The sequence below is a fragment of the Eubalaena glacialis genome, chromosome 1, assembly GCF_028564815.1.
Source record: "Eubalaena glacialis isolate mEubGla1 chromosome 1, mEubGla1.1.hap2.+ XY, whole genome shotgun sequence".
Lineage (NCBI taxonomy): Eukaryota > Metazoa > Chordata > Mammalia > Artiodactyla > Balaenidae > Eubalaena > Eubalaena glacialis.
Window position 1 is genome coordinate 64,843,620 of NC_083716.1, and position 26,979 is coordinate 64,870,598.

The 26,979-nt window shown below is 54.8% G+C and overlaps 1 protein-coding gene across 1 annotated transcript in view; it reads right to left on the reverse strand.

The window, feature by feature from the left end:
* Nucleotides 1-26,979, reverse strand: part of COL13A1 (collagen type XIII alpha 1 chain) — a 79,580-nt gene that overhangs the window by 40,810 nt on the left and 11,791 nt on the right. The window contains exons 6-12 of the mRNA XM_061190297.1: nucleotides 23,348-23,383; nucleotides 22,510-22,536; nucleotides 21,842-21,868; nucleotides 18,687-18,713; nucleotides 17,810-17,836; nucleotides 8,782-8,808; nucleotides 7,978-8,013 (exon numbers count right to left, since the gene is read on the reverse strand). Of these exons, the coding sequence (XP_061046280.1) occupies nucleotides 7,978-8,013; nucleotides 8,782-8,808; nucleotides 17,810-17,836; nucleotides 18,687-18,713; nucleotides 21,842-21,868; nucleotides 22,510-22,536; nucleotides 23,348-23,383 (207 nt within the window). The remainder of the gene's footprint in view (nucleotides 1-7,977; nucleotides 8,014-8,781; nucleotides 8,809-17,809; nucleotides 17,837-18,686; nucleotides 18,714-21,841; nucleotides 21,869-22,509; nucleotides 22,537-23,347; nucleotides 23,384-26,979) is intronic.

Here is a 26,979-nt window from a genome sequence, read left to right on the forward strand (position 1 = left end):
TCTGCTCTACGGCCAGCAGAGGGCGCCACAGGACTTCATCAGAAGTCTGGCAACAGTGGCTGTAGAGCGCCAGCCAAGGGCCCCATCACTCTTTCCTTTGGAGGACCCCTGCTCACATTCCAAACAACCCAAACTGGGTTGACTCAGCCCCGAGGACACCAGGCAGAGTTCCCTGGGGTGGGGGCGTACAGGTGGGAGGTCAGCTTGGGCGTCCCTGACTATTCAAGGACCTCCTGTTTGCCCCATTCTTCCTCTTCCCATCTCTCCCTCAGCTTTCCCCCAATACATCTGCCCTCACCTTCCCACCTCCACCGAGGGAGCTGAGCGGGGAGTCAAGAACGGCTGTCTGTGTGGCCCTGCATAAGTCACTTTCTCTCTCTGGGTCTGCAAAGTGGGATTGGACTAGACACTTCCTACCCACCCCTGCTCCTGAGAGGCCAAAGCTGAGGAGCTGACACTGGGTGTGTTGGCAGTTCCAGAACAAGGCTCCGTGGGGGAGGGAACGTTAGCTCTGGGTAAAACTGCGGCTCTACGAGGGGCTCAGTGGGTCTCCTCCTGCTCCGGAGGACAGCCTGGGATGCCTCAGCAGGGGAGGAGGCTGGGGTCCGCCCACGCTCTCCAATCTCCCCGTGAGCTGTGCAGAGTAGAACCCTGGGAGTGAGGGTTTCCGGGCTAATCGGGGTTGTCTTCAGCCCATGTTGGTTTGTATATAAAGATACAACCGCACACTCCGGGGAAATCTGGGCCCCTTGGAGCCTGGAAGGAGGCAAGCCTCCTCGTTAGGGTGGCTGACCTTTGCCCCTTCCCTCCCCTCTGGGTCAAGTCTCTTAATTCTCTAGGTGACCCAGGCTCCCTTGATCCCCATCTTGGGGCCTCCCTCACTTCCCACCCCTCTGCTGGGCAGGAAGCAGGGGTGGCCCCGGCTGACCCCACCCTGCGGGCTCATTCCACTCTCATCAGTCTCCTTCTCCAGGGCTTGTCTCCAGGGGCTTGTCCCAGCCTGACCTCTGAACCGGCGGCTGGGCTCATTCTGCACCAGAAAACATTGATTCTGGACGGTGGGAGAGGTGAGAGCGGGCTGAGAGTCATGATCAAGGACTCCAGGGTGGCTGAGGGCAGGGCATTCGTTTGCAGGGGTGGTGGGATTGGCGATGGGGAGCATTTCCGGGGCCATTGCTAAAGGGAGGACATTGACACAGCATGTGCACAGAGCTTTTCCTCGTGGCATGGCTTCGCGAGAGCACATCTAGAGGCTCCTTCTTTCCCGTTTCACTTCGTAAAAGTTATTTTGTTTAAAAGGTTTAAGTTTGGAATTGTCCTAAATTTAGATCCACTCACTCACTAACATCTTAGTTGGGGAGGGAGCGCTCATAGTCTGCCAAAACGCGAGGGCCCCAATTTATCTCCTGTACCTCCTGTCCTCCCAGCAGGGAGCTCGGCCACCGGATCTGGGCCATCCAGCAGCTGGGAAAGTGGGTGCTCCAAGCATTACAAAGGGTCTTGCCCCAGATGCACGGAGCATGGGCAGTGGTCGCTGCTGTGGAACCCGGCCTGCGACCCCCAGGCCAGCCCTGCCCTGCCTACCACCTGGGAGACTGGCTCTTTAACCTTGGTGCCAAGAACCAAGGACACCGGCTGGCTGGCCTGGAAGGGGTGGACTCCAGTCTTTGTGGCCAAGAAAGTGCTGGGGTGAGCACAGGTGGCTGCCCTGAATGACCTTGAAGGCCATCCAAGCCCCCACTTTTACGATGCCACTGACTCCAGCTGCCCCTGCGCAGAGTTCGCACCAGCATCAATAGGTTCTCTATTCTGGTCCCGCTTCCCGGTGGGAGGACCCATCCTTTACCCAGATGACAGGATGGAAGCGAGCTCCTTGGAGCACAAACCGGTCGTGCTCTGCTCTCTTAATTGGTGATTTACTGTTTGTTGAACAAGCGGGGCAGGGACTTGGCAAGAAGACATTGTCTCGAAAGAGGTGGGGGGCTTCCAGGTCAGCTCCCCAGCTGAGCAAAGGTCAGGCCAGAGAAGCAGGGGGAGACGCGTAGACCTCCCTAACGTGAGGCTCCTGCTGCAACCCAGCTGCGGGTGAGGAGGGCCCTGGGCCCGAGCAGCTCCGCACGGACTCTTTGTTCTCTGCAGGGGAGAAGTGTGGGGAGTGGAGGGCTGGGGGGAGGCCAGCAGGTGACTCAGGCCTTAAGTCTGGACCAGGGCCCTTTCCTGGGTTGGAAAAGATGGGCGAGGAGGGCTAATGTCTTTCTCTCCCCTAAAGAGTTCCCAGGACTCCCTTCTGGGAGAAAGGCAGCTCGGCTCCCTCTTCTCTGCCCTAGCCAGCTCCAGACTGGAGAGGCCTGGGACCGCGGAAACGCCAGGTCTTCTGGTAATTAGGGCCGGCAGGAAGTGATCCGGGGAATTACCGGGGTCAGGCACCCCATCGAAGGCCAGGGCTTTGGAAGGGCGGCTGGCTTGTAATCTCGATTTGAGATCAGTTGATTTTGTAGTTAGTTCCAAAAAGAAAAGTCAGCTCTAATTAATCTGGGGACTTTGGAGTGCAGGAGAAACAGGGCCCAGAGAGCACAGGCTGGGGGCTGGAGACTGGCGGAGCAGGAGTCCCATCAGCCCCCACGAGGCCTCAGATCTGGGGCCCGTGTCTCAGCTCCCTGATCTGCTTTAATTGAAATGGTCTGGATGCCCCCGCTGGGAATTCATGGCTTTGAAAGCAAGCGCTGTCCCCACTCCAGAAGGCTCCTGCGTCTACAGTTTCCATCTGCATGGAGTGCTCTGATGCACTTGAGTGTGGCAGGGAGCCTGGGGTTGCCCAGGTCCTCTGGGAACCAGGGGGTGCAGGGAGGTTTCAGGAGGTTTCTCCACTGGGGTGCAGGGCTGAGACAGCTGCCTTCTCCTGGCTTTACTGGAGGTCCTGGGACCATGCCAGCTCCCTGGGGAAGCATTCGGGTGGAATCAGTGCCAATGGGCAAAGCACTCCCCTTCCTCGGTTCTTTGACTAAAACACACCAAGTACCCCAAGTTCTCTGCCTTAGATGTTCCACGTCCTGCTCATACAGAGCCTGGGAGGCTCGGAGGAGGGCCTGAATCCAGCCACAACCTTCTCACAAGAAGGAAAGCAGCCCAACTCCCTCTTTCTTTCCTTCTAGTAGAGGAAGTGGGGGTCTGGGAGGGGAGGTGTTTGGAAATCATGGGTCCCCCCAGGTTCATAAGACCCAGGTAGTAAAGTCATTTAGAACAAGGCTTTGGGGCCAGACAGATCTGGCCTCACTGCTTTGTAGTTGTGGCCCTTTGGGGATTCACCTCCATGAACCTTAGTTTGCTCATCTGTAAATTGGGGCTAAGAATAAAACCTACCTCACAGGGTGGTTATAAGGATCCAATGAGATGAGGTAAGCCAAGTGCCCCGTACAGCTTGGCACGAAGAGGCCCAGTAAGGTAGATATAATAATACTAGTTATCATTCGACAGAAGCGTGTCCACCCACGTGACACCTTGCTCTGACTAGCAGGTCAGAATGATCCTGCCCTTTCGCAGAAGGATTGAGGAGGGGTGAGGAGGTGGGCGGGGTGGGCGTGCTTCTGCTCCTCACACCCTTGCTCCAGTGCCCTAGCCAGCCGACCATAGGGCCCATCGGATCTCCTCCCCGGGACTCCCTGTTTCTGGGGAGCCCCGCAGCCTCCAGGGGGAGCACCCACAGTTACAGCCTGAGTGAGCACAAGGCTCTCGCAACCTGCCTCCTCTGGTCTGAAGACGCATCGCCTGCAGCCTGCAGGAGAGCTCTGGTCCTTCATGCAACCCCCAAGGCTTAACACCCAGACCACCACGTGCGTCAAACTCACCCCCCACTGCCAAGACGGGCGGACCAGCTCTGAAGTGCTTAGATATAAGCTCTCACCAGGTTTTGTGATCCACACACAGTCTGACAATACTCGTAGATCCTCTTGAAAGAGAGCCAAGGTTGTAATGTTTTAAACACACTTTGCGTCTTGCAACATATTTAAAGTAGATTGGCGTCATAAATTTGGATCAAATAGGTACCACATGGGCACACAACAATACTCACAGTGTCCAGGCCGCGGGGCTGGGGCAGCACAGGGCCCACGGGCGACCCCGGGCTGTGATCTCAAGGAGCTGGTGCAGATGCTGCCCTACTGGCCTGGCTGGCCTTTGAGAGGATGCCAGGCTGGGACCGGCTGCCAGGGTGGTGGTGGTGGTGGTGGATGGAACTAATCATCAGCAGACCTCACAGTATGAGAAACGTCTTTGCTGAGAGTTAAATTCCACCCCTTACTGAAAGAAGGGCCCCGCGTGTGTGTCAAGCTGCCGGGACAGAGCAATGGAAGCAGATGTGGAGGGTCCATCAGTTACCCTGCAGGTCCCCTCATGCCCTGAACGCAAGGGGCGTCTTGGGGCCTCTGTCCCAGCTTGGTGTCCCCACCCACCAGTATGGAGTGGTGGGTGGGAGCAAACTCATTTTCTCAGCATCCGTGACCAAGCTGCCCTTCGTGTTGGTACCTCCTCCCCAGGCCTCATTCCAGGCAGAGAGCAGAGGGCGAGGAGGAGAGAGAAAAAGAGATCTGATGGACGCCCCAGGAAAGAGCCTGGGGGCTAACTCTCCACATCCCAGAGAAACCACAGGGGAGGGTGGTCTGTGCACAGATGGCTTAGCCTGGGGTGAGACCCCCTGAGCAGACATTCACTTCTGCACGGGAGCGAGATGACTGGCTTCTGGGTTCGGACTCATGAGACCTAGCTTCCAATTCCAGCATGACTGTTCACCAGCTGTGCAACCTTGGGCAAAGTATTAACCTCTCTGAGCTTCTCATCTAGACAGTGGGGATAATGCGCTCAAACTACTGGGCCATGGTGAGGATGAGTCAGAGAGGGAGTGAATGGACTTTGGCTAAACCAGAGATGTGAAGTATTGCTGCCCTTGTCCTTGGGCACCAGACTCTTCATCTCAGAATTCTGACAGGAAGCAAACTGCTGCCTGGGCATGGTGATCACTGGGGCTGGGGCAGTGGGACGGGCACTCATAGCCTCCTGAGTATTGTGTGACCTTGAGGAATGACCCCCAAGTCCTCGGGGGCAGACTCTTTGCTGCTGGCCATCGGTCTCCAGTGCACGCCCTCTGGCCTCTGTTGGACTAGGAGGCTGTGGCTTTGGGGATGACAGGACAAGGGTCCCAGCAGAGTGAGGGCCAGCATAGAGACAAGGGCGCTGAGACCACCCAGTGGCTCCAGGAGCGCCTACTGAAAAGTCTCAAGGACAGGCTGGGAGAAGAGGAGGCAGCAGGAGCCTTCCAGAAACCCAGAGAGGCTAGCAGCCTCACAGCCCCTCCGGATTCCAGGAGAAGAGGCCGTTGTGGAAGGGCAGGGGGTGGGCTGGCAGAGAAAGAAAGAGTGGGGAGCATGAGTTGAGCATGAAGGAGAAGGGCCTTCTCAGTTCCTCGAGAGCCCTAAGAGCACTGATGCTTCTGACAAGCCCTGGATGCGGATGAAGAAAGGCCTGGACTGGAGGGGCCTGATCATCAAGCCAGGGTGGGGTGGCGGGCTGCCCCTCTCTAGGGGGTATGGAGCCAACTCTGTTCTTAGGAAGCTGTAGCTTCCCTGAGCTGGAAGGGATTTTAGTCCAGTCTCCCATTTGATACAGAAGCTTCTCTTAACACATCCCAGACCCATAGTTATCCAGCCTCTCCTTGAATACCTCGGGTGACAGGGAGCTCCCTCCTTCTCAAGGTAGCCATCTGTACTGCTCTACCCTTAGTCATGCACTCTTCCATGCTCGAGCCTTCTCTAGCAGCCCTGAGCCTTTTCTCCCCAGAGCAGGCTTCCCAGGGGTCAGAAGCTGCCCCTCCATCAGCAGGCCCACACTAGTTTTCTCTGCAAATTCAGTGCAGCCAGGGCTGAATGATTCCTCCCACAATCTGAGCCCAGAATTGCCAAAATCATGGAACCAGGCCCTCTATCACCATGACACCCCAGCCCCAAGCTGACGCCTCTCCATCCTCAGGGCAGCAGACCCCCAACCTCCTTTCTGGATGAACTAGACTTCCCGTTGGCAGGAGAGTGCAGACGCCTACCATAGTATGGATGCCAGCTGCGGGCATCCCCTTGATCCCATGGGAAACTGCCGCCCTGAAGTTTCTTCATAGTTTGAAAGAGCTAGTCTGGCTGCTAATGGGAAAGCCGACCCTGTGCTGCATCAGGAGAGGCAGTAAATGCTGTGAGTCTGCGTGAGTGGGTGGAGGCAACCTCGGGGGCTGTAATTTCCACTTCCTGACACAGAACAAACTTTGCAGTTTATGCAGAACTAATGAAAGATCTCTTGGGTCTTGCCATTTCACCCACCAAGCACCCGTAAAACAATGCGGTGACAGCAGCCGCCCGATCACAGAGCTACAGGGCGTGTGGAATGTGCTTCTCCAGAGTGATTCTTGCCTTTCCAGAATCCCTCCCCCTCCTTGTCCTGCCTTTCCTTCCTGTCTCTTTTCTTCTCCTGGAAGGCGCCAGAGCCTCCCAGCTGGGGCCTGGAGGGCGGGATGGGCTCCTTATGGCAGGTGGCACCCTGTGAAGGACCCGGACCTGGACTTGAATTCCTGCTCTGCCACTTATGACACTTTGGGCGTGCCTCATTTTCCTCATCCGTTAAATAGGAGAAGAATAGTATCAGCCTCCTAAGGTGGTCTTAGGATTAGATATGATGCAAGTCGCGTTGAAAGACAGCTTGGTACACAGTAGGCATTTAGTAAGTGGTGCCTAGTATTAAAATGATTTTTATGTTATATAGTTACTGTAATGACCACCTCTGGGCCTCTGCTCAAATTGTTTTCTTGTCTAAAATGCCGTTTCCCTTGAAATTTGCTGCTTGAAGGACCACAGTGGTGGTTTAAAAATGGCCACAAAGGCTTTGCCACCCTTGTACAAGAAGAAGCGGAGGCTGAGTCCCCCAGCCTCACTGACTTGCATGCTTTGGCTGTGTGACTTGCTTTGGCCAACAGGACTTCAGAAAATGTGATGCAAGGGATGTTTTTGAAAAGCACTTGAGCACTGGGACCCACATGTTTTGAAAGCTGATCTAGGCCTGCCATGCTATGAGGAAACCTCTCTGCCCTACCGGGGCTGAGAGGCCACGTGGAGGAGAACAGAGGTACCCAGCCCACAGCCAGCGCCAACCCCAGGCATGTGGATGAGGCCATCTTGCCCCCTCCCCACCCAGCCTTTCCACCCAACATCCCATGTGACTGCATCAGTGAGCCCAGAGGAGACGCAGAACTCCCACGTGGCCAAGCCACAGAATCCTGAGAAAGAATTAATTGTTTTAAGACAGTAAGTTTGAGTTGGTTTGTTATACAGCAATAGATAACCGATACAATTACCCATTCACCAGCATTGAGCTCAGAGGCTGTCCCTTCTCAGAAGACTTCCCAAACTCCTCCCAACCTAGAATTAATCTCCCTGCACGCACACCCCCCCCCACCCCATATTGACACAGCACTTTGCAATGGTAGCACTTAGCACAGTCTGCCTTCAGCAAGGTTATTTGTACAGGAATCCTGTCTCTCTGGCCTGTGAGCTGCCAGAGAGCAGGGTTGGGACCCTTTCATATCTCCCACCATGCTCAGAAGCTCTGCCTGGTTCCCATGTACTAGGTCCTCAGGGGGGCCAGTGAGAACCTGGCCTGCCTCTGTGCAGACACAGCCACCCAGGCTGGCGGGGGACACACTCCTGGGTCTGAGGTCCAGCGGGGCCACTGACTTGCCCAAGGCCCTTCCCCTTCTGAGCCTCTTCCTCCCCCAGGTGGAGACATGAACCCCTGTTCAGCCCACCTCAAGGGTTTCGAGGCTCCTGCTGGTATGTGTGCAAAAGTGTGTGTGCACGACCAAGTCCGGACCCTGTGTGCACTGTGGTGAAGCCCCACTTGGGTTGTCACTGGGGGGTGGGGTCTTCCGCTCCCCCAACTCCTTCTTACCTTCCGGCCGTGGTAGCCCTGGATCCCCGGGTCTCCCTGGGGGAACCAAGAGAAGACCATTAGAGGGGTTTTCTTGCCACCCCCTTCACATTACCATCCCCCCTCCTCCCAATGACTCCAAATCCTCTGACCTCCGCCTCCAGCCATCCCTGGAACAATAACAGGGACTGTTCTACCCTTCAGAATGAGTCCTTGCCTTGCAGAGGCAGAGGGAGGTGGGAAAGGTCAACTCGGCAGGGGCCCAGGACACCTGAGGGTCAGTTTTTGTTCTACCACGGACCCTCTGTGGCACCTGGACAAGTCACTTTTCCCCAGGGCTCTAGCTTCTGCATTTGTGAAATGGTTGGCTGGGATCAGTGCTTTGCTACTTCTCATCCCTAGAGCCGCAGGGACTCCAGCTTCAAAGGGAGGTTCTGTTTGACATCGTGGGCTTCCAGATAAGGTTTCCAAAGAAATCGGATGACCCTGAAGGTCCTTTCCAGTTCTGGCCGCTTATGAAATGCTGTTTTACTGGGATGTTGTGACAGCATCCTGGGCATCAACTTTGAGTTTCCAACTAGACCATAGCCTCCTTGGAGGGCAGGGCCGCATCTTCCATACCAGCCATAGCACTTGCTTGGCCTGAGCCCACAAAAATGCAATCCTGGCGGGACCCAATCAATTCCCGAGTGGCGTTTTGGAAATGAGCCACTCGTGATCCTTCTCTCAGCTGAGATCCCTCTCAGCTCCCTTCAATGCTGCCTCCCCCTCCCTCCTGCAGGGAACTCTCCCGCCCATTTGATGCATCACCCAGAGGGCCCTCACCTTTGGTCCAGGAGGCCCAGGTAAGCCCTGCGGAAGCAAGAAAAAAGGTGAGTGGAGATGGATTCCTCTGGCAAACGGTGGGGGCTCGTTACGTTTCCAGTGGAGGCTGTAATGGGTTCTGGACGTGTTGAAGAACAGATCCAGAGGGTCCTGGAAGGGTATCTGAAACCTGCTGAGGGCGCGTGGGGACAACAGGCTCATGTCCCTCTTTGGAGCCACATGGGCGCCGTGGGCATCTCCGCTGTGCTCGCCCACTGGAAAGTAGATCAGTGGCATCATGTGAAATTGGCAGTGCGGTTTGGTCCAGATTCCCACCCACCCACCTCCTAATTGGAACCGCTCCCTGGAAAGCCGACCTTGCCCAGCAGAGCCTGGGTTTTGCCTCTGGCCCTGCCAGCCTGCAGGGGAGCCCTCTGTCTCCTTCCCCCACCCCTGGGGCACAGTGAGCACAGCAGCCAGCGCGGGGGAGGTGGCATGGGCCCCGCGGGAGCCCGAGGGAGAAACAAGGGAAGGCGGGCTCCGGGTGGTCTCGGGTGTGGGTCTGGACGGCAAACACTGGCTGGAGAAAACCATGATGCTCGAGTCTGGCCTCTTTCAGTTGGTTTAAAAACATGCTTTCTGGTTTTTTCTTTATAAACAACCTAACAAAGAAAACCACCTGGCTTGGGTTCAGTGATCGGGAGCCCACTGTGTTTGGGCAAGGGCCGTCAGTAAAGAAGTGAATTTTGAGCCTTGTTTTTTGGTTTTCTTGGCTTGGTTTGTTTGGTTCAATTCCCTAAATTTCACTTCCTTTCAGGTTTTCTGTTTTTGCATCTAGAAACCCGTGGAAGTGAGACTAACTTCCCTCCCCAGGGTTCTGGGGAGAAATCATGGAAATATTTAAAATTTGTTACGGGTATTAAGCTGAGCAGGAGAGCTGGCTCCCAGCAAGTTAGGTTTTCACTCTGCTGTGCCGCCTTCTGGCCAAGATGGCTACCCTGGTCTGCCAGAGCTGCCGCCCAGCCTAGGGGGACCCTACGCTGAACCTCAGCTTTGGCAGCTGGGGTAGCTGAGGGCCCAGATGTGAAGTCAAGTGACATGGAATGTGGCTGTACTCATCGAGGGCTATTTGGCAGGGACACCCTGACCCAGCAATTCCACCTTTGGGTATCTATCACCATGAAAGCATCAGAGATGTGCACATTTATGTTCAAGAGTATACAGAAGGGAACTCATTAACTACCTTGTAGATAGACCCAGCAGTCCTAAAAGCCACATCACAGGAGACTCCTGACTTAGGAAGGGGCATGGTTTACGATATTAAGGGAAAAAAGTAACAGGATACAAACTGTTATATTATTCAGAACTTCATCAACCTGGAAAACGTTTATGTGCAGATCTAAGGAGAAAAATGGAAAGTACTCGCCACAATGTTAATGATGGGGAACTCTGGATATGAGAAAGCATGCAATTTAAGACTTTGTCTATGTTCCAAATTTTTCACAATGAATGTATGATGCCTTTGTCATAAGAGAGAAAAACACTTTTTTAAAAAAAGCCACGTGGAAAAAACATTATCAAACAGACTATGTCCTTAACCCCTGTCCCTCCAATAACTGCTGACGTTAGTCTTAGCTCTGGGTGGAGAACCCATTTTCTCCAAAGAAGTCCAAGGGCCTGCTAAGTTATTCTGCCCTGGTTCTTTCTTGCACTAAATTGGGCTGAGAAAGAGTCGGGGCTTGGCCAGGGCTTACAAACAGATGACTGGTGGACACTGGGACTGACCTATTGCCTGAGTGTGGTCTTGCCTGGAGGGGTGTCTGTTGGCCCGCCTGGGCCCTCCCGGCAGTGGTCCAATCCCCAGGCTCGATGCAGGGCCCTCCTGGCCAACCAGACGTGTAACTTGGCTGGAAGGTGGCCCAGGAGTGGAAGCCCACACACACCAGCAAAAGCATGTCTGTTAGGGGTGCCAGGCAGTCGGATGCCCCCTTGCTACCTCCTTAGAACACACTGTGCCCAACTCAGGTTTTCCTAAGCCCGGGGGTCAGGAGACAGCCATGAAAATGGCCCTGGGAACTTTCTTTGCAAGCTCCTGTCTGCTGAACCTGGGAGGGGGCGCCTGTTCATGGTGTCCTCCCTGGCAGGCAATGACTGGAGTGGAACACATGGTCCCAGGATGTGTGCTCAGAACCAGAGTGCAGCAGCTGAGTGTGACAGGGACAGGCAGCTCCTGCAGTGGCCAGCCACATCCAGCGGCCTCGCCAAGTGTTTCTGCCTGTTCAGTGGGCACCCAGGTTCCCATTGGTTATGAAAGGTTGGGAAGCTTCCAGGGAATTCTTGGGACAAATCTCGAAGGAGAGGAAGCAGTGGAGAGCGGGAGAGTTACTTACGGGTGGCCCCATGGGCCCTGGCAGTCCTGGGTGCCCCGGAGTTCCACTCGGTCCAGGAGGGCCTGGTGGCCCTGGCGGGCCTTGGATGCCAGCCTGGCCCTGTTCACCCTGAGGTTCGTGGAAACAAGTGTTAGAGAGAGAGCCCCAGGCTGCAGAGCGGTCCCGCCCCAGTGCCATGCACCCGGTGAGGCCCCGCCGTGGGTTCTGGGGGAGGCGGTGGTGGCGTGATGGTGATGGTGCTGTGGTGGTGACTACATGCATGGGCTGGTGGCAGTGAGGAGACGGCCAAGACATTAGCCCCCAGAGGAAGGGCTTCCAGAGAGGACTTGCTGCATGAGTTGCTGGTCCCCAGGGCAGAGCTCTGCTGCGGTGGCAGAGGAGCGGGTGAGATGCCCCCCGGCCGAACCGAATGCCTGTTCCCAGGCTGGTCAGATGGCCAGGGTACAGCCCAGGTGGCGGGCAGCCTGGGCATGTCTCGGCCCCTCCCTCTGTGTGGCGAGTCCACCATCGCTGCGCGCTGGCCTCCTAACTATCAAATGAGAGCAGCTGCTCCTTGTTTCCTGTCACTGCTTTTTGCTGTCTTTGATTATCTGGCCCAGAGGATCAACTGAGATCCTTAGGTCAGAGGCCACAGAATTTTGTTCGGCTCACCAAATAACTGGGCAAGAGATTTTATGTAAAAAATTTGGCTTGGTGGCTTCTGATGAAAAACTGGGAGCCCTGGCCAGCTAGGCCCACATTCCTGGGGGGCTGCCATCAACTGGGCTCTCCAGCTGCCTCAGACCCGCCCCCATCCTTTCTGCCTGCAGCCTGCTTCTGTTACTTATGTGATTTGTACCTGACCTCAGGGGACAGTTGAGTTTTGAAAGTGTAAAGTGCTTTGTGCCTCTCTGGAGTCGCTATTATTATTCCTTTGCCTTATCCCCCAGCCTTTGTCACCCACCGTGCATGTGCCCAGGGTGGACCCAGGGCCCAGGGAGGTAGGGGTGGGATCATGTTCCCTCAGGAGGAGGAGAGAGCCTGGTCCACGTGACCCAGATCTTGGGGCTGAGGGCCAGCCCGAGTCATCCTAGATATACGCAGACCAATGTCTTTATGTTATTTTCTACGTAACCTCTCCAGGGAGGTTCTGGGCTCAGCTCTTGATGGGGGGTCCAGCCCTGCAGACAGACTAAGGCAGAACAGCTTGGCAGGTGTGAGCACTCCAGGCTGGGATGCAGGGAGACCCAGGCGGCCAGACTCCAGGCCAGCCCACCCTTCTCAGTGTGATCTCAGTAATCCTCTATGACACTGCTGCTTCCCTATATGAAAAAGGGAGCTGACAATGCTTGCTGCAAACTCCATAGAGGAAAATGATGATTACAAATATGGAGTGTACAACCTCACAATGAGAACTAAGATTTTAGCAGCATCTGCTTGAATCATCTCTCAGATGGGACATCCTAGGGCAGATGCCACCAGCAGTGCCACTCTGGGGCCTGGGCTGCAACCTGCCACACCCTCTGAGAAGCCACTTAAGGGCTCAGAGTGTCCATGGTGGAGAAGGCAGGTGCAGAAATGGGTCACAAGTCCCATTTTACAGAAGAGAAAACTGAGGCTCAGAGAAGTTGAGCTCCCTAACCAAGGTCACAAGAAGAATCTGGGGGGAGCCAGGACCCAAACTCAGAACTCCAGACTATTCCTATTCATTCCAAATAAGCCCCCAGCAAAAACTGCTTGCAGTCCAACTTCCTGCACTTTGGCAATGATTTCCAACACCGTCTGCTAAGCACATCATATCTCATATAAAGTTTCCTTTTCAACTAATGTTAGACCCAATGTTTAAGCATCTTATAGAGCCTGTGAAATCAATATTGGTTTATTGATAGGAAACGGACAAGCCTTTTTATGTCCCACCATGGCTGACAGCATAAAAACCTTATTCTCTAGGCAGAATCTGCAGCAGGCAGGACGGGGGCCCCTATTCTTCTCTCTACTTCGCAAATCAGGTCAGGGCAACGCAAAAAGTTCTGGCTTATCCACCTCTTGCTCTTGAAAAGGGAGGCAGCAACATGCCTCGGCCCCTCCTAATTTCTTCGTCTGTGAGGTGGCGATGATGCCACCTCCACTGCCGGGTGGCCCATGTGGGATTACATGAGATAATCCATAGAGAATTCTTACAACAGTGCTTGGGACCCAGCAAGGGCTCAACACATAGCAGCGAATGCAGCTAAGGCCAGGAGGTGGCTGCTGGGGCTTGAGGCGAATGGCCACTCTGAGAGCAAGGACTCGGCTCTCCTGAAATGGGGTCTGACACGGGTAGGGGTGGCTGAGGGCGGGATGGGCCTGGTGCTTCTCTGAGCTGCCAGCGGGCCCCCTGAATAGCCAGGCTTGGGGTAAGCGCTCGGAGCACATGGAGGCTCTCAAAGATTTGGCTGGTGTAACGGGATATGTAGGCTTGGGTAGCACGTGTGTCACGTGTCCCTCTGTATTTTTAGCTGTAAATTGGAGTGATTTTTCAGCCTTGTTCAATCAGGTGCCTGAACATGCAGGCCCCTGGGCTCCTGGCTCCTGAGTCAGGCCAGATGGTGGCTCCAGGCCCTGCTGTCAGGTTTTCAGAGAGCATCTCGGAGCCCTGCCACTTCCAGCACCCCTGTGGCCTTGGGGGTAACCCCTGACCCCCAGTGTAAGGAAGGCTAGGGGCATGGGTGGCAGCCATGGAATTCCTGGCCTGGCATCAAGCTGCAATGCCTATGCATGGATCCCTGGGTCTGTGGTCTCTTGTTCTTTGTGATCTGGTCCTATCCCAGCCTCCTTGGCTTAGTTAGGCAGGAAGAAGGAAGCAGTTGCTCACAATGATTACACCTGTCAGTTGTGGGCTACATTTCCTCTGCAAATTCCCTCGCTTCTCAAACTCAGGTTACAAGTGATCAGATGCTAAGCAATCTCCATTTCTAAATATAAAGGGTGTAGGTCCAACTGAGAGAGCTCTGGATGTGGGGTCTGAAGACCTGGCTGCCAGTTCCCGTTCTGCCTCTTGTTGTTTGTGCGACCTTAGGTACAAATTCACCTCTCTGAGCCTCAATTTAATTATAGCACTATGCCAGGAATTATTCCCAGTGCTCTGCATACACAATAACCCTATGCAGTAGGAACCGTTATTATCCTCATTTTACAAATGAGAAAGCTGAGGTGCAGAGAGGTTAAGTAACTTGCCCCAAATCACACAGCTAATAAGAGAAGGAGAATCTGGGTGCTCTGCAATTTATTGGCTGTGTGACCTCAGGCAACTTACTTAATGTCTCTGAGCCTTACTTCCTCATCTGTGAAATAAGGATGATCATGCCTAATTCATACAACCACTGAGAGAATTAAATGAAATGAGGCCTGTAAAATGCATAGCCCAGTGGCCGGCAGCCAGTGATGGCTGTCGTGAGTAGTAATGGTGGGGTAGTAGTTGTGGCTTCTGGGCCTGGGAGTTGTGTATTTCCATGTCTACGGCATTCATGAGTCCATTTTTGTCTAAATTAATGTAATGGGAGTGCAGTGAGATTCTCGCTTCACCTATAGCCCCAGCTGGCCAGTCAGGGACCAGAGACTCGCCAGCCCCTGGGAAGCCCCACGTGGTCTGGGAAAGGGAGGTGTCTACCTGGAAGGTCCGCCTTTTAATGACTGGGGGTGGAGCCAGCCGCACTGAATTGAGGAGAGGCAGCAGCTGAGGAGAAAGATGAGTTGGAAGGCCAGAGGGCAAAGGCCAAAGATCGCAGGGGTTCAGGAGGGTTGAAAGTCCACCAGGATGGCAGGGCGGCCAAGAAGGAGGGAGGAGAGGAAAGAGAGAAGAGAGATTAGCGAGCGCGAGGCACAGGAGGGAGGGCGTGGACGGGGCGCTTGATGCTTGTGGGTGCAGCGCTGAGCTTGCCCTTGGATGGCACCCCATCCCTGGAAGGAGGCGGGCCCTCGGGGTATTGGCCAGAAGCACTCCCCGACTGGGAGAGTGGCCCCCCTGGCCAGACCTGCCTTCCATGGCCAAGCTGGGTCGCAGAGGCCTCCTAACATGTGGCCCAACATTGCACTGCCAGCCCCGCCGGTCCCTGGTCATGGACAGAGGCTGCTGGGCTGAGGGTAGCAGACTCCGAGGCTCTGGCTTGGGAGCCACAGGACCACCCTAAATTGGTACTTGAAGCCAGGCTGGTGTGTGGCGACCTCTGGGTTCTTTTTTTGGCTAAACGAGAAGGGCTGGTGTCAGCAGATCTGGGGAGGGTGGTCAAGAGCAGAGCCAAGCCCGGATCCCGAGGGCGTGGCCAGTGTGGGCACCAGCTAAGTGCTACTGAGGTCTCACCCTGGGGCTAGTGGGCTTGGAAAATAGACACTGGACAAAGACGTCTCTTGCATGTTCAACCACTTTTTTGGGGGGAGGCAACTTGCAATCATGTTATCTAATGTAATTTTCATTTCTGGAAATTCGTGCTGTTTCCAGTCTCTCAACCCATGGGTGCTGAGCACTCCGCTTTCGGAAGAGGTTAGAACCCATGTAAAATGAAAGATGGCATATAATCCACCTCTCGTTTTTGAAAGCATTGTGACTCACGTGAGGCCACTGGGATGAGCATTAGGAAGCAGGGGCCGCCTGGGCTGAGGATGCACCCAGCTAGGGACCTGGGAGCCCAATCGTGGCCTTTCCAGGTCATTGCTGCCTTCATGGGTGGCCCCATCCCTCCCACTGTGGGGCCTGGGGACGTGCAATGTTGGGGTCTGCATCTAGGGAGCCTCTAGGCAGAGGGGCCTGGAGACCTTCCAGAACCTACAAACCTTCAGGCTAATTATCTGGTTGGAGTGCAGAGCTGCTAGAGACCTGCTTAGGTGCTGCTGGTGTGGGGTAGGGGTGGAGGTGGAGACAGGGCAATGGGGAGAGTGAGTGCCAGGCCCAGACACCAGCTCCCCGTCCCAGGGCACCCCTCCTCCCCCTCCCTCCCTGGGGATGCTACAGCCTGGATCTTGTATCTTGCGGGCCAGGAGGTCTGCCACCCCCATCAGGTCTGCAGTCCCCTCAGAAAGCCAACAGACGCCTTGCCCTAGAAGGACCCTGATTTCCTACCCACTTCCAGATAAACAGAAGGTGCCAGCTGCCTTGCCCTGCCCATCGGCTGGATCCCCAAATCCACTCTCACCTGGCCTGACTCGTTACCCACACTGGCGCAGTCATACCCTGGGCTTCTCTGCACCCTGTGGCCCTGTGGAGCCTTCTCTCCCTGCCAGCTCCCTCTTCTTGGGTTGCGCTGAAGGGCAGAGAGCCCTCTCCTAATCAGCCCCCATGCGTTCTCTCGGGGCTGATGACACACTGTCAAAGCGTCTACAGTTGTGTTGTCTTTTGTGCTGGGGGATGCTGTCTTTCTTTTGGGTAACATAACAATCCTGTGAGCCCATCGTTTCAAATAAACACAGCTGACCTTCTATTATTGTATCAGGATCAGGCTGGCCGGAACACCAGGGCCCCTGCTTCCCTGCAGCACATGCCGCTGACAGGCTGGCTCTGTCTGTGCTGCTGCCGGGCTGTGCCCCCTGCCCAGTCTTGGCCTCGCCCCCACCCCAGCCACTGACGTTCAAGGCTGTCCCCGCCTTGGCCTCCCCCTGGCCTGGGAACCAGGGGTCAGAGTCTGAGTGGCCGGACCCTGCCACCAAGGCCCTCCCAGTGGTCTTCTGGAGCCAAGTTGGCTGACTCTGAGTCTGGCTTGTGCTTCTCTCCACTCCTTCAAGACCACTCCCTGGCAGGGGTGGGCGCCCAGGGCGGCCACACTGTGTGTGTGTTTGTGGGCACGATGCAGCCTATGACAGGGGGATGGACACCTAAAGATGCTCCACTGAGAGAGGCAAGGCCGATTCACAAAACGAGGGGCATTTCTCTGGTCCCAGCTCACTGGGGCTCCTGCACACCTTCACTCCCGCCCCATCCCCAAGAATGGCTCTCTGATGTTGGCACACACATCTGAGGGCTCCCGATAGCACGACAGCAGACTTTGGGCTCTGTATCCTGGGCTGAAGCAAGGGAAAGGAAGGAGCTGGGCGAAGGCCATGGGGGAGTGGGAGACCATCCCAGCCCTGAAATCCCCCACTCCACTTGGAGGGGCTTCCTTGATTCTTAAAGAAGCAAAACAGAGACTTTACCCTTGAATTGATTCAGTCAGCCTCCAATTATCTCCCACCATGGAGGTTTGGGTCCTCTGAAACAATGACTAACCCAAAAGTCCCTCTGATTCCGCCAGGGCAGGCAGATGGACACACACAGGCTGTCTCATGCACACACACACACACACACACACGCTGGGTAGGGAGCCAGACCGAGACTCGCACAAGCCGCACGGCCTTACGTTGAAGGCCATGTGCAGAGGAGCACACAGCCAGGCGTGCAGAGTTCCAGATACACACACGCTGGGGGCTCGCAGGCCCAGCCAGCACAGGGGCAGACATACAAAGACACGCAGCTCTGCACAAACACACACACACTGACTACCAGGCACACCCCCGGGGGCTGGCCAAACACACCACCACCGTCACGGCACCACTCTGGCTGCTGAGTGCAGAGGGGGCTGCGTGCTCCTGGTCCCCAAGCTCTGTAGGGAAGAAGATGAGGCTAAACTGGAGGCTGTGCCCCAGGGGTGGATCAGTATTTGGGGTTCACTTACCCGGTGTGGGTACTCTCCACACTGACCCTGGGGAAGAGAAGGAAGGAGAGGAGGAATTAGACCCTTGTTGGGGGGCTGTACCTTGGGGGCAACCTCAGGACTTGGGGACGCACCATGCATGTGCGTCACCCGCCTGCCCCGCTCTGTCTTGGGCTGAGCTCTCTCAGACAGCAGAACTGATTCCCTCCCTCGAGCCTGGCTGGCAGCAGGGAGGTAACCTCTAGGGCCTGCCTGGACGTGGCCCTACAGAGCCAAGGGCAGGACTCTGCCACCATACATCACATGCCATGACGGCAGAGTCAGGAGGTATGCTCCGTGCCTGGCTGGAAGTATCTTCCGGAAAGGCTGACATTCTGGGTGTGTCCACCCAATGGCTCTGAACAGGAGCCCCTGGATGGGAACAGTAGACACCAAGGCAGGCTATGGGCAATGGGGCCCTCGGAGAGGTCTTCTTGGAGCCGGGAGTGCCAGGTCCCTGCACCATCCGCCTGGGGGCAAGCCCAGAAGAGCCCCCAGCAGAAACTCAAGGAGGCAGAGAAGGTAGGAGGCTGGGAAGAGGGCCAGGCCAGTGGTTTACAAACTGACACCTCAAAATCCTAGAGGCTCATGGAGGTGTTCAGGAAATACCATGGGGGTGGCAGGCAGGATGGGCAGAGAAAGAGGCTGAGAAGGACCAGGCTCCAGGCCGTGCCTTCCCCCCAAAAGAAGAACCCCACGCAGGGCAGCTTCCCTTCTCTCTCTCATATACCATGTACCACAGGGTACAGGGGATTCCCCTGGTTCTGTCGATAAAAACTGAAGTTTGAAAATAATCCTTTCTACCTGTTGGAAGGCTGCTTCTTGAGATGAAAATTCTAGAAAACCTCCATCAGCTTACCTTTTCTCCTTTTTGTCCTGGAGGTCCCTAAGAAGAGAAATGAGACAGTTAGAAACTGAGGCTAAGGACTCAGGGCCCAAAGCCTCTCTGCTGGGAAACATTGGGGCGAGGTACCAACTGGCTATCCTGGGGGACCCGCCAAGCCCTGTGGGGGGGAGGAACACACACACAGGTGAGTGGCACACAGAAGGCGGGCAGAATCAGAGATGCAGGCCTGCGTGGGATTGTGCAAGAAACTTTTTGGAAAGCCTGGTGTCCCGAAGGCTGGGCTTGGCCACCCACGCCAGGTCTTCCTGTGCCCGAGGTGTTCCAGCTGGTGTGGCCCAGCTCCTTCATCCACCCGTGGACGTGACTAGGTGTGCCCTGCCCCCCGCACGCGGCCGCGATGAAGAACAGGTGCCATCCTTCATTCATTCCCGCAACCGCCAGCATCTTGTGGGCCAGCCACGGAGGAGGCTGCATGGCCACGTCAGGCAGGGCTCTACTACTGCGCACTCACGCCACATCCTCACGGAGCCAAAAGCACCTTCTAACTCCTACCCTCCGAGGCCTCAGCATCAACCCCAATGAACCAGAAGGGCTTCTGGGGACATGGGGGCTGGGCAGCGCTGCAGACTTTGGGGGTTTTGGAGAAACCTTTGGCCAAAGAGAGGAAGCAGGAAGTGGGCGACTTAAGCCATATTCTGGGCTCCTCGGAGGAACGTAAGGGACCACGGGGTTTCCTTCCAGGGTGTCTTGTCAAGCTCGCAGAGCTGAGGAAGGAGCCCGGGTGCAGGGTGGACCTCCTCAGTTCTCTGAGGAGGACATGCGTCCAGCTGGGTCTCTCAGGAGCCTGACCCGAGGCCAGTGCTGAGGAGGCTTCACGCTTGGCCAGTGTGGAGGGGAGGGGGGAGGATGGCGCACCTTGTTTTGAGGACCTCCTCGGAGGCAAGGCTTTCAGGATGTGCTGAGCTCACACCCGCGCTGGCCCGAGAGGAAGGCGCTGGCGTCACTCCATCTCCCGGACGAGGTGACGGAGACAAGGCCCTGCGGCTCAGTGAGTGGTGGCACTGGGACCGTGAAGGTCCAGCTGTGTCCACTCTGCCACGCGCTCTGAACTGGGCTGGACCTCAGGGGGCAGGGCTTCTAAACTTGGCTGGAGCCACAGGCAGGGTCCCAGCCTCTGGGGCCCTGAGCTCCCTTCCATCCTGCAGGCCTTCCTGAGGGCCTGTGAGGACCCACCTGCCAGGCCAGTCTCTTTGGGGTTTGAAGACCTCAGGATCCCCACGGACAGATCCATCTGGGTGGGAGGAAAGCTTTCTTTTGTCCCCGACTTGACAACTGGACCAACCACCAAACTGGGAAATTCCCAGGAGGTTCGTGGGAAGGGACAAGTGGTCTTTGGGACAATCCATGTGGCACCCCAGCCTATGCGGTTGACTAAGTGTCTAGCATCAAATTTAGCAGAATATGATGCATCTGGCAGGGAACCAGACTGCAGGGGACCAGACCACCCTCTCTTGGGACAGACAGAGGAGTATGATGAGAGAAGGAGGGCCAGGGGCCCAGAGAAAGAACCCAAAGGCTTGGGACTGCAGAGACTTGGAGGACTGAGTCCAGACGTCCCAAATGGTGGCCCATGGGACAGTCGTGGTCCCCAAGGTATTTTGTTGATCCCACACAGTTTTATTTCAATAAACTGAAATATTGAAGAGCAAGGAGAGTACAACAAAAATCTGAATTTCAAGTTTCTTTTAAGTATTTCAAGGTCCAACAACACATGGCACCAATTAGCTCTTGAGGCTGCCCCTTTAGGACAGGTCAGGGTGATGTGCCAGCTTGGCACCTGTCGTGCTTCCTCTGTGCCAGGCACTGTTCTAAGCACTTGGTGTGGATTAACTCCTCTCATCCTTAGGACAGCCCTGTGAGTTGTGGGACAAGCCGTGAATTCAGAGTCCTGGTTCTCCTTTACGCCACTTGGGGGACCCCGATCCTGTCTACGCCTTACATCAGATTCTCGGGGCTACTGTGAGGTGGGTGGGGCAGAGGTGACCCCCTTTTGACAGGTGAGGACACAGGATAAGCATGTGAGGGTGAGCCCCAGCCCCCCACGTTGTATGCCCAGCAGCAGGTAAACCATCCAGGAAGGGAGGGGAGTGGGAGACGGACAGATGATAAGCGGGCCAAGATAATTACACTAGACAGCGTGTTGAATTAATAGCTTGGGGTCCCCGTGCCAAGCCAAACAGAAGCCTAATGGCTCTGTGGCCTGTCGGATTTTGACGGATGACTATGAGGTGGACGGGGGACCTATGACACTGACGTGAGCTCATGGGAGAAGGGGTGGCCCTACCCTTCCCTGCTCAAGTTAGTTCTGACCCCGGAACAGATGGGGAAGACTCACGGGGGGTAAAGTGGGGTGGGGCAGAGGGATGGCAGAAAGAGGAGTCCCCTAGAAGGGTCCCTTTCTTTCTAAACAAAGGGCCCTGGCAGCAGAAGGAGACACGGTGGAGGGTAAGAGCCTACCACGTGGGTCTCACTCCCTGTTCTGTTATTTAGGAGTTGTGTAACCTCAGGCAATACACACGACCATTCTGAGCCTTGATCTGCCCTTTCATAGAGTGGGGATGATAAGCTGTTAGGAGGATTACAGAGCAGTGCCCTGCTGATGGCCATCACTATTCCTTCCGGGGTGGCACGGACTGTGTTAAGGCTCTCCAGAAGGTGGGAAGGGGCCAGGAGGAAGGTGGGGACAGAGGTCTGCTTCTCCAGGTCTGCCTTGTGCCCGGCTGGGGCAGGAGCGCCTGGAGCCCTGGGCAGCCCAGAGCAGTGAGCATGAGGAAATCAGGCTCAGGACGAAGTGCTGGGTGGGTACCCCTCGGCACCCCCGTGAGTGCTGGATGAGAGTGGCGGTTTGGGAACACTAGCTGCTAATTCCGTGCGACACTGGCCAAGCGCAGACGCTCTCTGGACCTCCCTTTCCTCATTCTTCAGGTGGAGAAGCCCCCTGCCGCCTCTCCTCCCTGCGCTGAGCGAGGACCTAGGGGGATGTGTCGCACCCAGCCGGGGAGTGACCGTGGGGCGGCCACTCCCGCTGCCGGGCAGTGCTTCTGTGGCCCGTGAGGGCCAGGCTGACCCCCCACCCCTCGAGGGAAGGCAGGAAAGCTGGGTCTTACCATCTCCCCTTTTGGTCCGGGGCGGCCCTGGAAGGAGAGGAGCATGAGTGCTGGGTGAGTCGTTTGCACCCCAGAAGTACCCCAGCCCCACCCCCCAGTCACACAGGGCTCCTCCCGTGAACGTGTGCGTCTGGGGCCCAGTGAAAAGGATTGAGATGAGCAGAGGGGAGCTCTGGACGGGAAGCAGCCTCCCTGTGGACTTGGGCACGTGTCGGGGCTCGACGGAGATGGAGACTCCGAGGAGCACACAGGAGGCGCCCTGCGGGACTGGGGGCGAGGGCGCGAACTAGAGCCCAGGCTCCTTTCAGCACGAGCAGGCTGAGCTCTCCAGCCCTCTCCTCTCCCGAGGCCTCCTTGCCTCACTACCTTCCAGCCCCTTCCAGGAGGCCCCAGAATCAGCAAATTCTAGGATGGCTCTTGTTCCAGATAGAGTGCAGCTTGGAGGCTGTGGACTTGTGCCCAGGGGAGGCTCATGGGGGACAGGGCAACTCATTCAAATGGCCTCTCCTCCCCTTCCCACTGGCAACGACTTTCCGCCCCAAGAACGTTCATTTTATCTGAAGCGTCTTCCAAGGAGTCAGGGTCTCGCAGAAGGACTAGGAGACCCCGGGTGAGTGACCTGGACTAAGTGAGTGGGGGGAGCCCACAGCCCGAGAGGGTCCACTCACCGGTTTGCCGTCAAGCCCAATGGGACCCTGAAAGAGAAAGAGGCCAGATGTAAAGACCGAGCATCACAGCTGTCCTGGCAGAGAGGCAGCCTGGGAGGTAGTTAAGGGCATAGGCTCTGCACCGTAACAAGTTAGGGGTCACATCTCTGCCTCACCACTTGCTGTTATGAGACCATGGGTAAGCTTAAACCTCGGTTTCCCATTCTAAAGTGGGGAGTAAAAGAATCTCCCATGAGGCGTCTTTGCGAGTGAACGAAATGCCACCTGCCCTGTGCTGGCATGAGGGAGAACCTGACGGGTGGCAGTCGCCATGGTATCAAAGTCCTTTTCACCTCGAGTGGAAAGTGGAGGGCGTGTTCCTGGAAAGCAGGGCTGGCCAGCACCCAGGCCTGCGGGAAAGGGGGAGCTGGCTGCTCCCTGCCCTCCTCTCATAATCTGTCTTAGGCCTCAGGCAGGGCTCCCAGGACATCCAGAAGGCCACATGACTGCCCCCAGCAGGCGGATCTGCTCTCAAAGCCAGGTCAGAGGTGGCCTCCGAGTGGTGCATCATCTGCCCCACAGCCCAGGGTCCTGCAGGGCTGGCCAGCCTGTGACTTCACAGCCTGTGCTGTCTGCCACCCCTCTAGTTCCGTGTTGACGTCCCTGTCCCCTCCTGCACTAAGAGCCGAGCGCTGGGCCACTCTCCTCAGTTACTCTCCACGAAAGGCTGCAGGACAGGGTCTTTACCCATGGGAATGTGGAATGGCAAAAGCAGTTTGAGGGCTGGCCCTGCCTGAAGTTTAACACAGCCAGGCCCAGGAGTCACCAGGGACACAGCTGACCAGTCCTCTCCACTTACCGGAAATCCAGGAAAACCTCGAGTGCCCGGCTGACCCTGAAAAGAGCAGGAGATGAGTGAGTGTGGGCGAGGAGGAGAGGAAGCCACACCTTAGTCCCCGGGTCACCTTGGCTCCCAGAGGATCAGTGGTTTCCCTCCCACTCCTCTGTGATCATCCGTGAGAGACACAGGCTGGGAGGCAGGATGGAGGAAGAAGGAGATGGACCATCCTAGGAAATCTCCTCCAGGGAGTGGGGTGGGGAAGGGAAAAGCAGGTGGCCAGCATCCTTTGGGTCTTTCTGGGAAGTAGCCTCCCAGAGCTCCTCACTGCCCGCCCGGATGCTCTGAACCTCGGCATGGGCATGGGATGGAGAGCAAGGACAGTGGGGACGCAGCCTACAGCACGCTGAACGCCTGGACTGGGCTCGTCTAAGTCCTCTTCATTTACACAGTCATTGTTCATGGCCACCTACCTAAGGATGGTTTGGATATTGGAAATTGGCCTTTGGAATGTGTTTTCAGACCAGAACAGGTCAGATTGCCCACTGTCCTCTCACCCTGGCTAATAGGGCTCTCCTGGTTGGGCAATCTCTGGGTCCCCCAATCTTTGTGGGATGCAGAGCAATCATGTCCATTTTTCTGGAGGTACAGAGTGCACAGATCGGTATTCAGGTTGGAGATTAGAAGCAGGTTCACTGGCCAGATTCAGGACAAAAGAGAAGTGCGGAGGTGAGAAGAAGCCTGAGGCTGTGCAGACCCAGGGCTGGAACGGGCTGACCAGGAGGTCCAGAGTGATGGAGAGCTAAGAAGCCTGGGTCCTGTCACTCCCCTTCTCAAGAACCAGCAAGGGTTCTCTTCTGCTCACATATCATTCAAGGTCAGCCTCAATCTCATCCTGATGCACCATTTTAGCTCCTTTCCTGCCTCATCTTCCTACCTACTCTCTGCTTGGGCACCCTGGCTCACCTGCCTTTCAGTGGACACACCACATCTCTCACACGATTAGCTTTCAGCTTGAAGTCTCCCCTTGACTGAGATGGCCTCAGTCTCTTCCCAAGCTTGGGGTTTTGACTCTGGCAGACTGAGTTCTAATCGTGTCTCCACTGCCACCAATGGCTATGTGACTCTGAGCCAATGGCTTAACCTCGCTGTGCATCAGTTTCCTCATCTATAGAATGGGGGTAACTGTATAAACTCATAGGGTCGTTCAGCTATATTTGTAAAGCCTATTGAAATGGTAGCTGCCATCATCAGATGTTTGTTAAACTGAACTGAACCTAGGAGCACCAGAATAAAGCAAGGTTGTCTTTGATCCATTGTCTTAGGATCAATGGAGGTTTGTCCTTGCCAAGCAGTAGTTTCAGAATTGGACCTTATCCAGAGGAAGATTCCTCTGGGTCCAACTGCTGTAAACCTGAAACACCTCCAGGCTGCTTGGGTCTTCCTTGAAGCTGTGGACATGCATGCCTAGAGGCCTCTGTTCGGGGGATATGCTCAGGGGACAAGGCTGGGTGGGATGGGGTCCCTGCTGTCAGGGTCCAGGCAGGGAGCCAGCTGGAGCATGCTGTGGGCCCGGGATGGGCTTGTGGGAAGCATCCCAAAGGGCAAGAGCGTGGAGATGCCACTCATGTACCAGAAGGGCCCCAGGCCTCTCCTCCCTCAAGGATAAGTGATGCTAAGAATAGCACTAAGGAGAAAACCCGGAAACCACCCAGTGTAAACTTTCAGCCAGGCTGAATGCTGAGAGGCCTGAAGAAAAGGTCAGGAGGAGAGGATTCCAAGAAACATCTTCAAGTTCCACTCTGGGTAATGTTTACATGACAGGGATAATCACATGATTTGCTAATTACAGAGCTGTCCCTGGTAGCAGGACGCATCTCTCCAACCCAGAGCCAAATCCAGGGCTAACCAAAGCTTTTTCAGGGATCTTGGGAAGAATGTTGTCATTGACCAAATGGAAACTGGGACTCTACTTCCTGGAGAGGTTGGGCCTTGGTGAGGCACTTGGAGAGGCTTGGAAATGGATTTTAGTTTCCATGTCTTCATATCTATACTGAAGATGGACATCTCTTCCAATGTTTATTGACCCATCCTATTTATTTGTGAACTGCCTGTTTGTATTCTTTACCAATAATTCCTACTACGTTTATCTTTTTCCTACTGATTTGAGTAAAGCTCTTTGTCAAGAATAGTAACTGAGAGTCATACGTTTTGCAAATATTCTTTCCAATTTGGCATTTGTCTTTTTTATAGTATATTTTCTGCCATATGGAAGTTCTACATTTATGCTGACAAATATATCAATCTTTTCCTATGGCTTCTGGGTTTTAGGTCATGGTTTTTTAAAAAATTAATTAATTAATTAATTAATTAATTTTTGGTTGTGTTGGGTCTTCATTGCTGCTTCATTCTCCAGTTGAGGCAAGCGGGGGCTACTCTTCGTTGTGGTGAGCGGGCTTCTCATTGCGGTGGCTTCTCTTGTTGCAGAGCACAGGCTCTAGGCGTGTGGGCTTTGGTAGTTGTGGCACACAGGCTCAGTAGTTGTGGCTCGCGGGTTCTAGAGCACAGGCTCAGTAGTTGTGGTGCATGGGCTTAGCTGCTCCGTGGCATGTGGGATCTTCCCGGACCAGGGCTCGAACCCGTGTCCCCTGCATTGGCAGGCGGATTCTTAACCACTGCACCACGAGGGAAGTCTTTAGGTCATTTTTTTTTTTTTTTTTTTTTTAGTTTTTTTTTTTTTAGGTCATGTTTTGAAGGGACTTCCTCAGTTCAGAATTATAAATGTTTGCTCGTGCTTTGTCCTTATATTTTATGGCTGCATGTTTTACATCTGAGTATTTTGTTCATTTGAAATTTACTCTGATTTCTAAACTGTTTGTCAGTTGTCTCAGCATCATTTCCTGAACAATCTATCTTCTCTTTCTATTGTGAAATGAAGCCTTTACCATGGACCAAATTCCCAGATGCGTTTGACTTTACTTCTGTTCTATTTGTTGTTTTAATTGCTCTGTTTCTATAATACGTTTTGATGGCTGGTAGAACAACTAAACCCCTCCTCCCCTACCCCCCTTACTCTATGTTTCAAAAAGTTTCTGAAATTCTCATAACTTTTTTTTTCCAAATGAAATTGAATGTTATTTTGTTGGACTCCTAACTCCACCCCCCAGATTCATGGGTATTAGGATCATGTTAAAATTATGGATAGATTTATTTGTAGATTAATTTACAGATTAATGTTATATCCTTCTATACAAGAACAAGGGAAATAAGCTTTACATTGTTCTCTAAAATCTCTTCCTTTAATTCAAGGCCAGGGAAGAGAGGGAGCCAAGTGCATCCCTGTTTTTTGGAAGTAGACCCCTACGTCTACTCCTCCCTCCCTCCCTTCCTCCTGCCTGCATTTGTGTGGGGTAAAGCAACACAGACAACTGAAGTTTCTGGTAGGAAAGACGCTACCAGGAGCTCTCCCTTCCCTCTTATCTAACCCCTGAAAGAGGGCCAGTCGTGGATCTGTCCAGAGCCTGCCTTATTCTACCTCCGCTACCCCAAGTCAGTGCTGGCTATCTTTTAAACAAGACTCTGCTGGTAAATGCTTAATCATGTTGGGGAGAGTTGGGGAGGAGAGCCCTGCTTTGTACAGCATTTGCCAATTT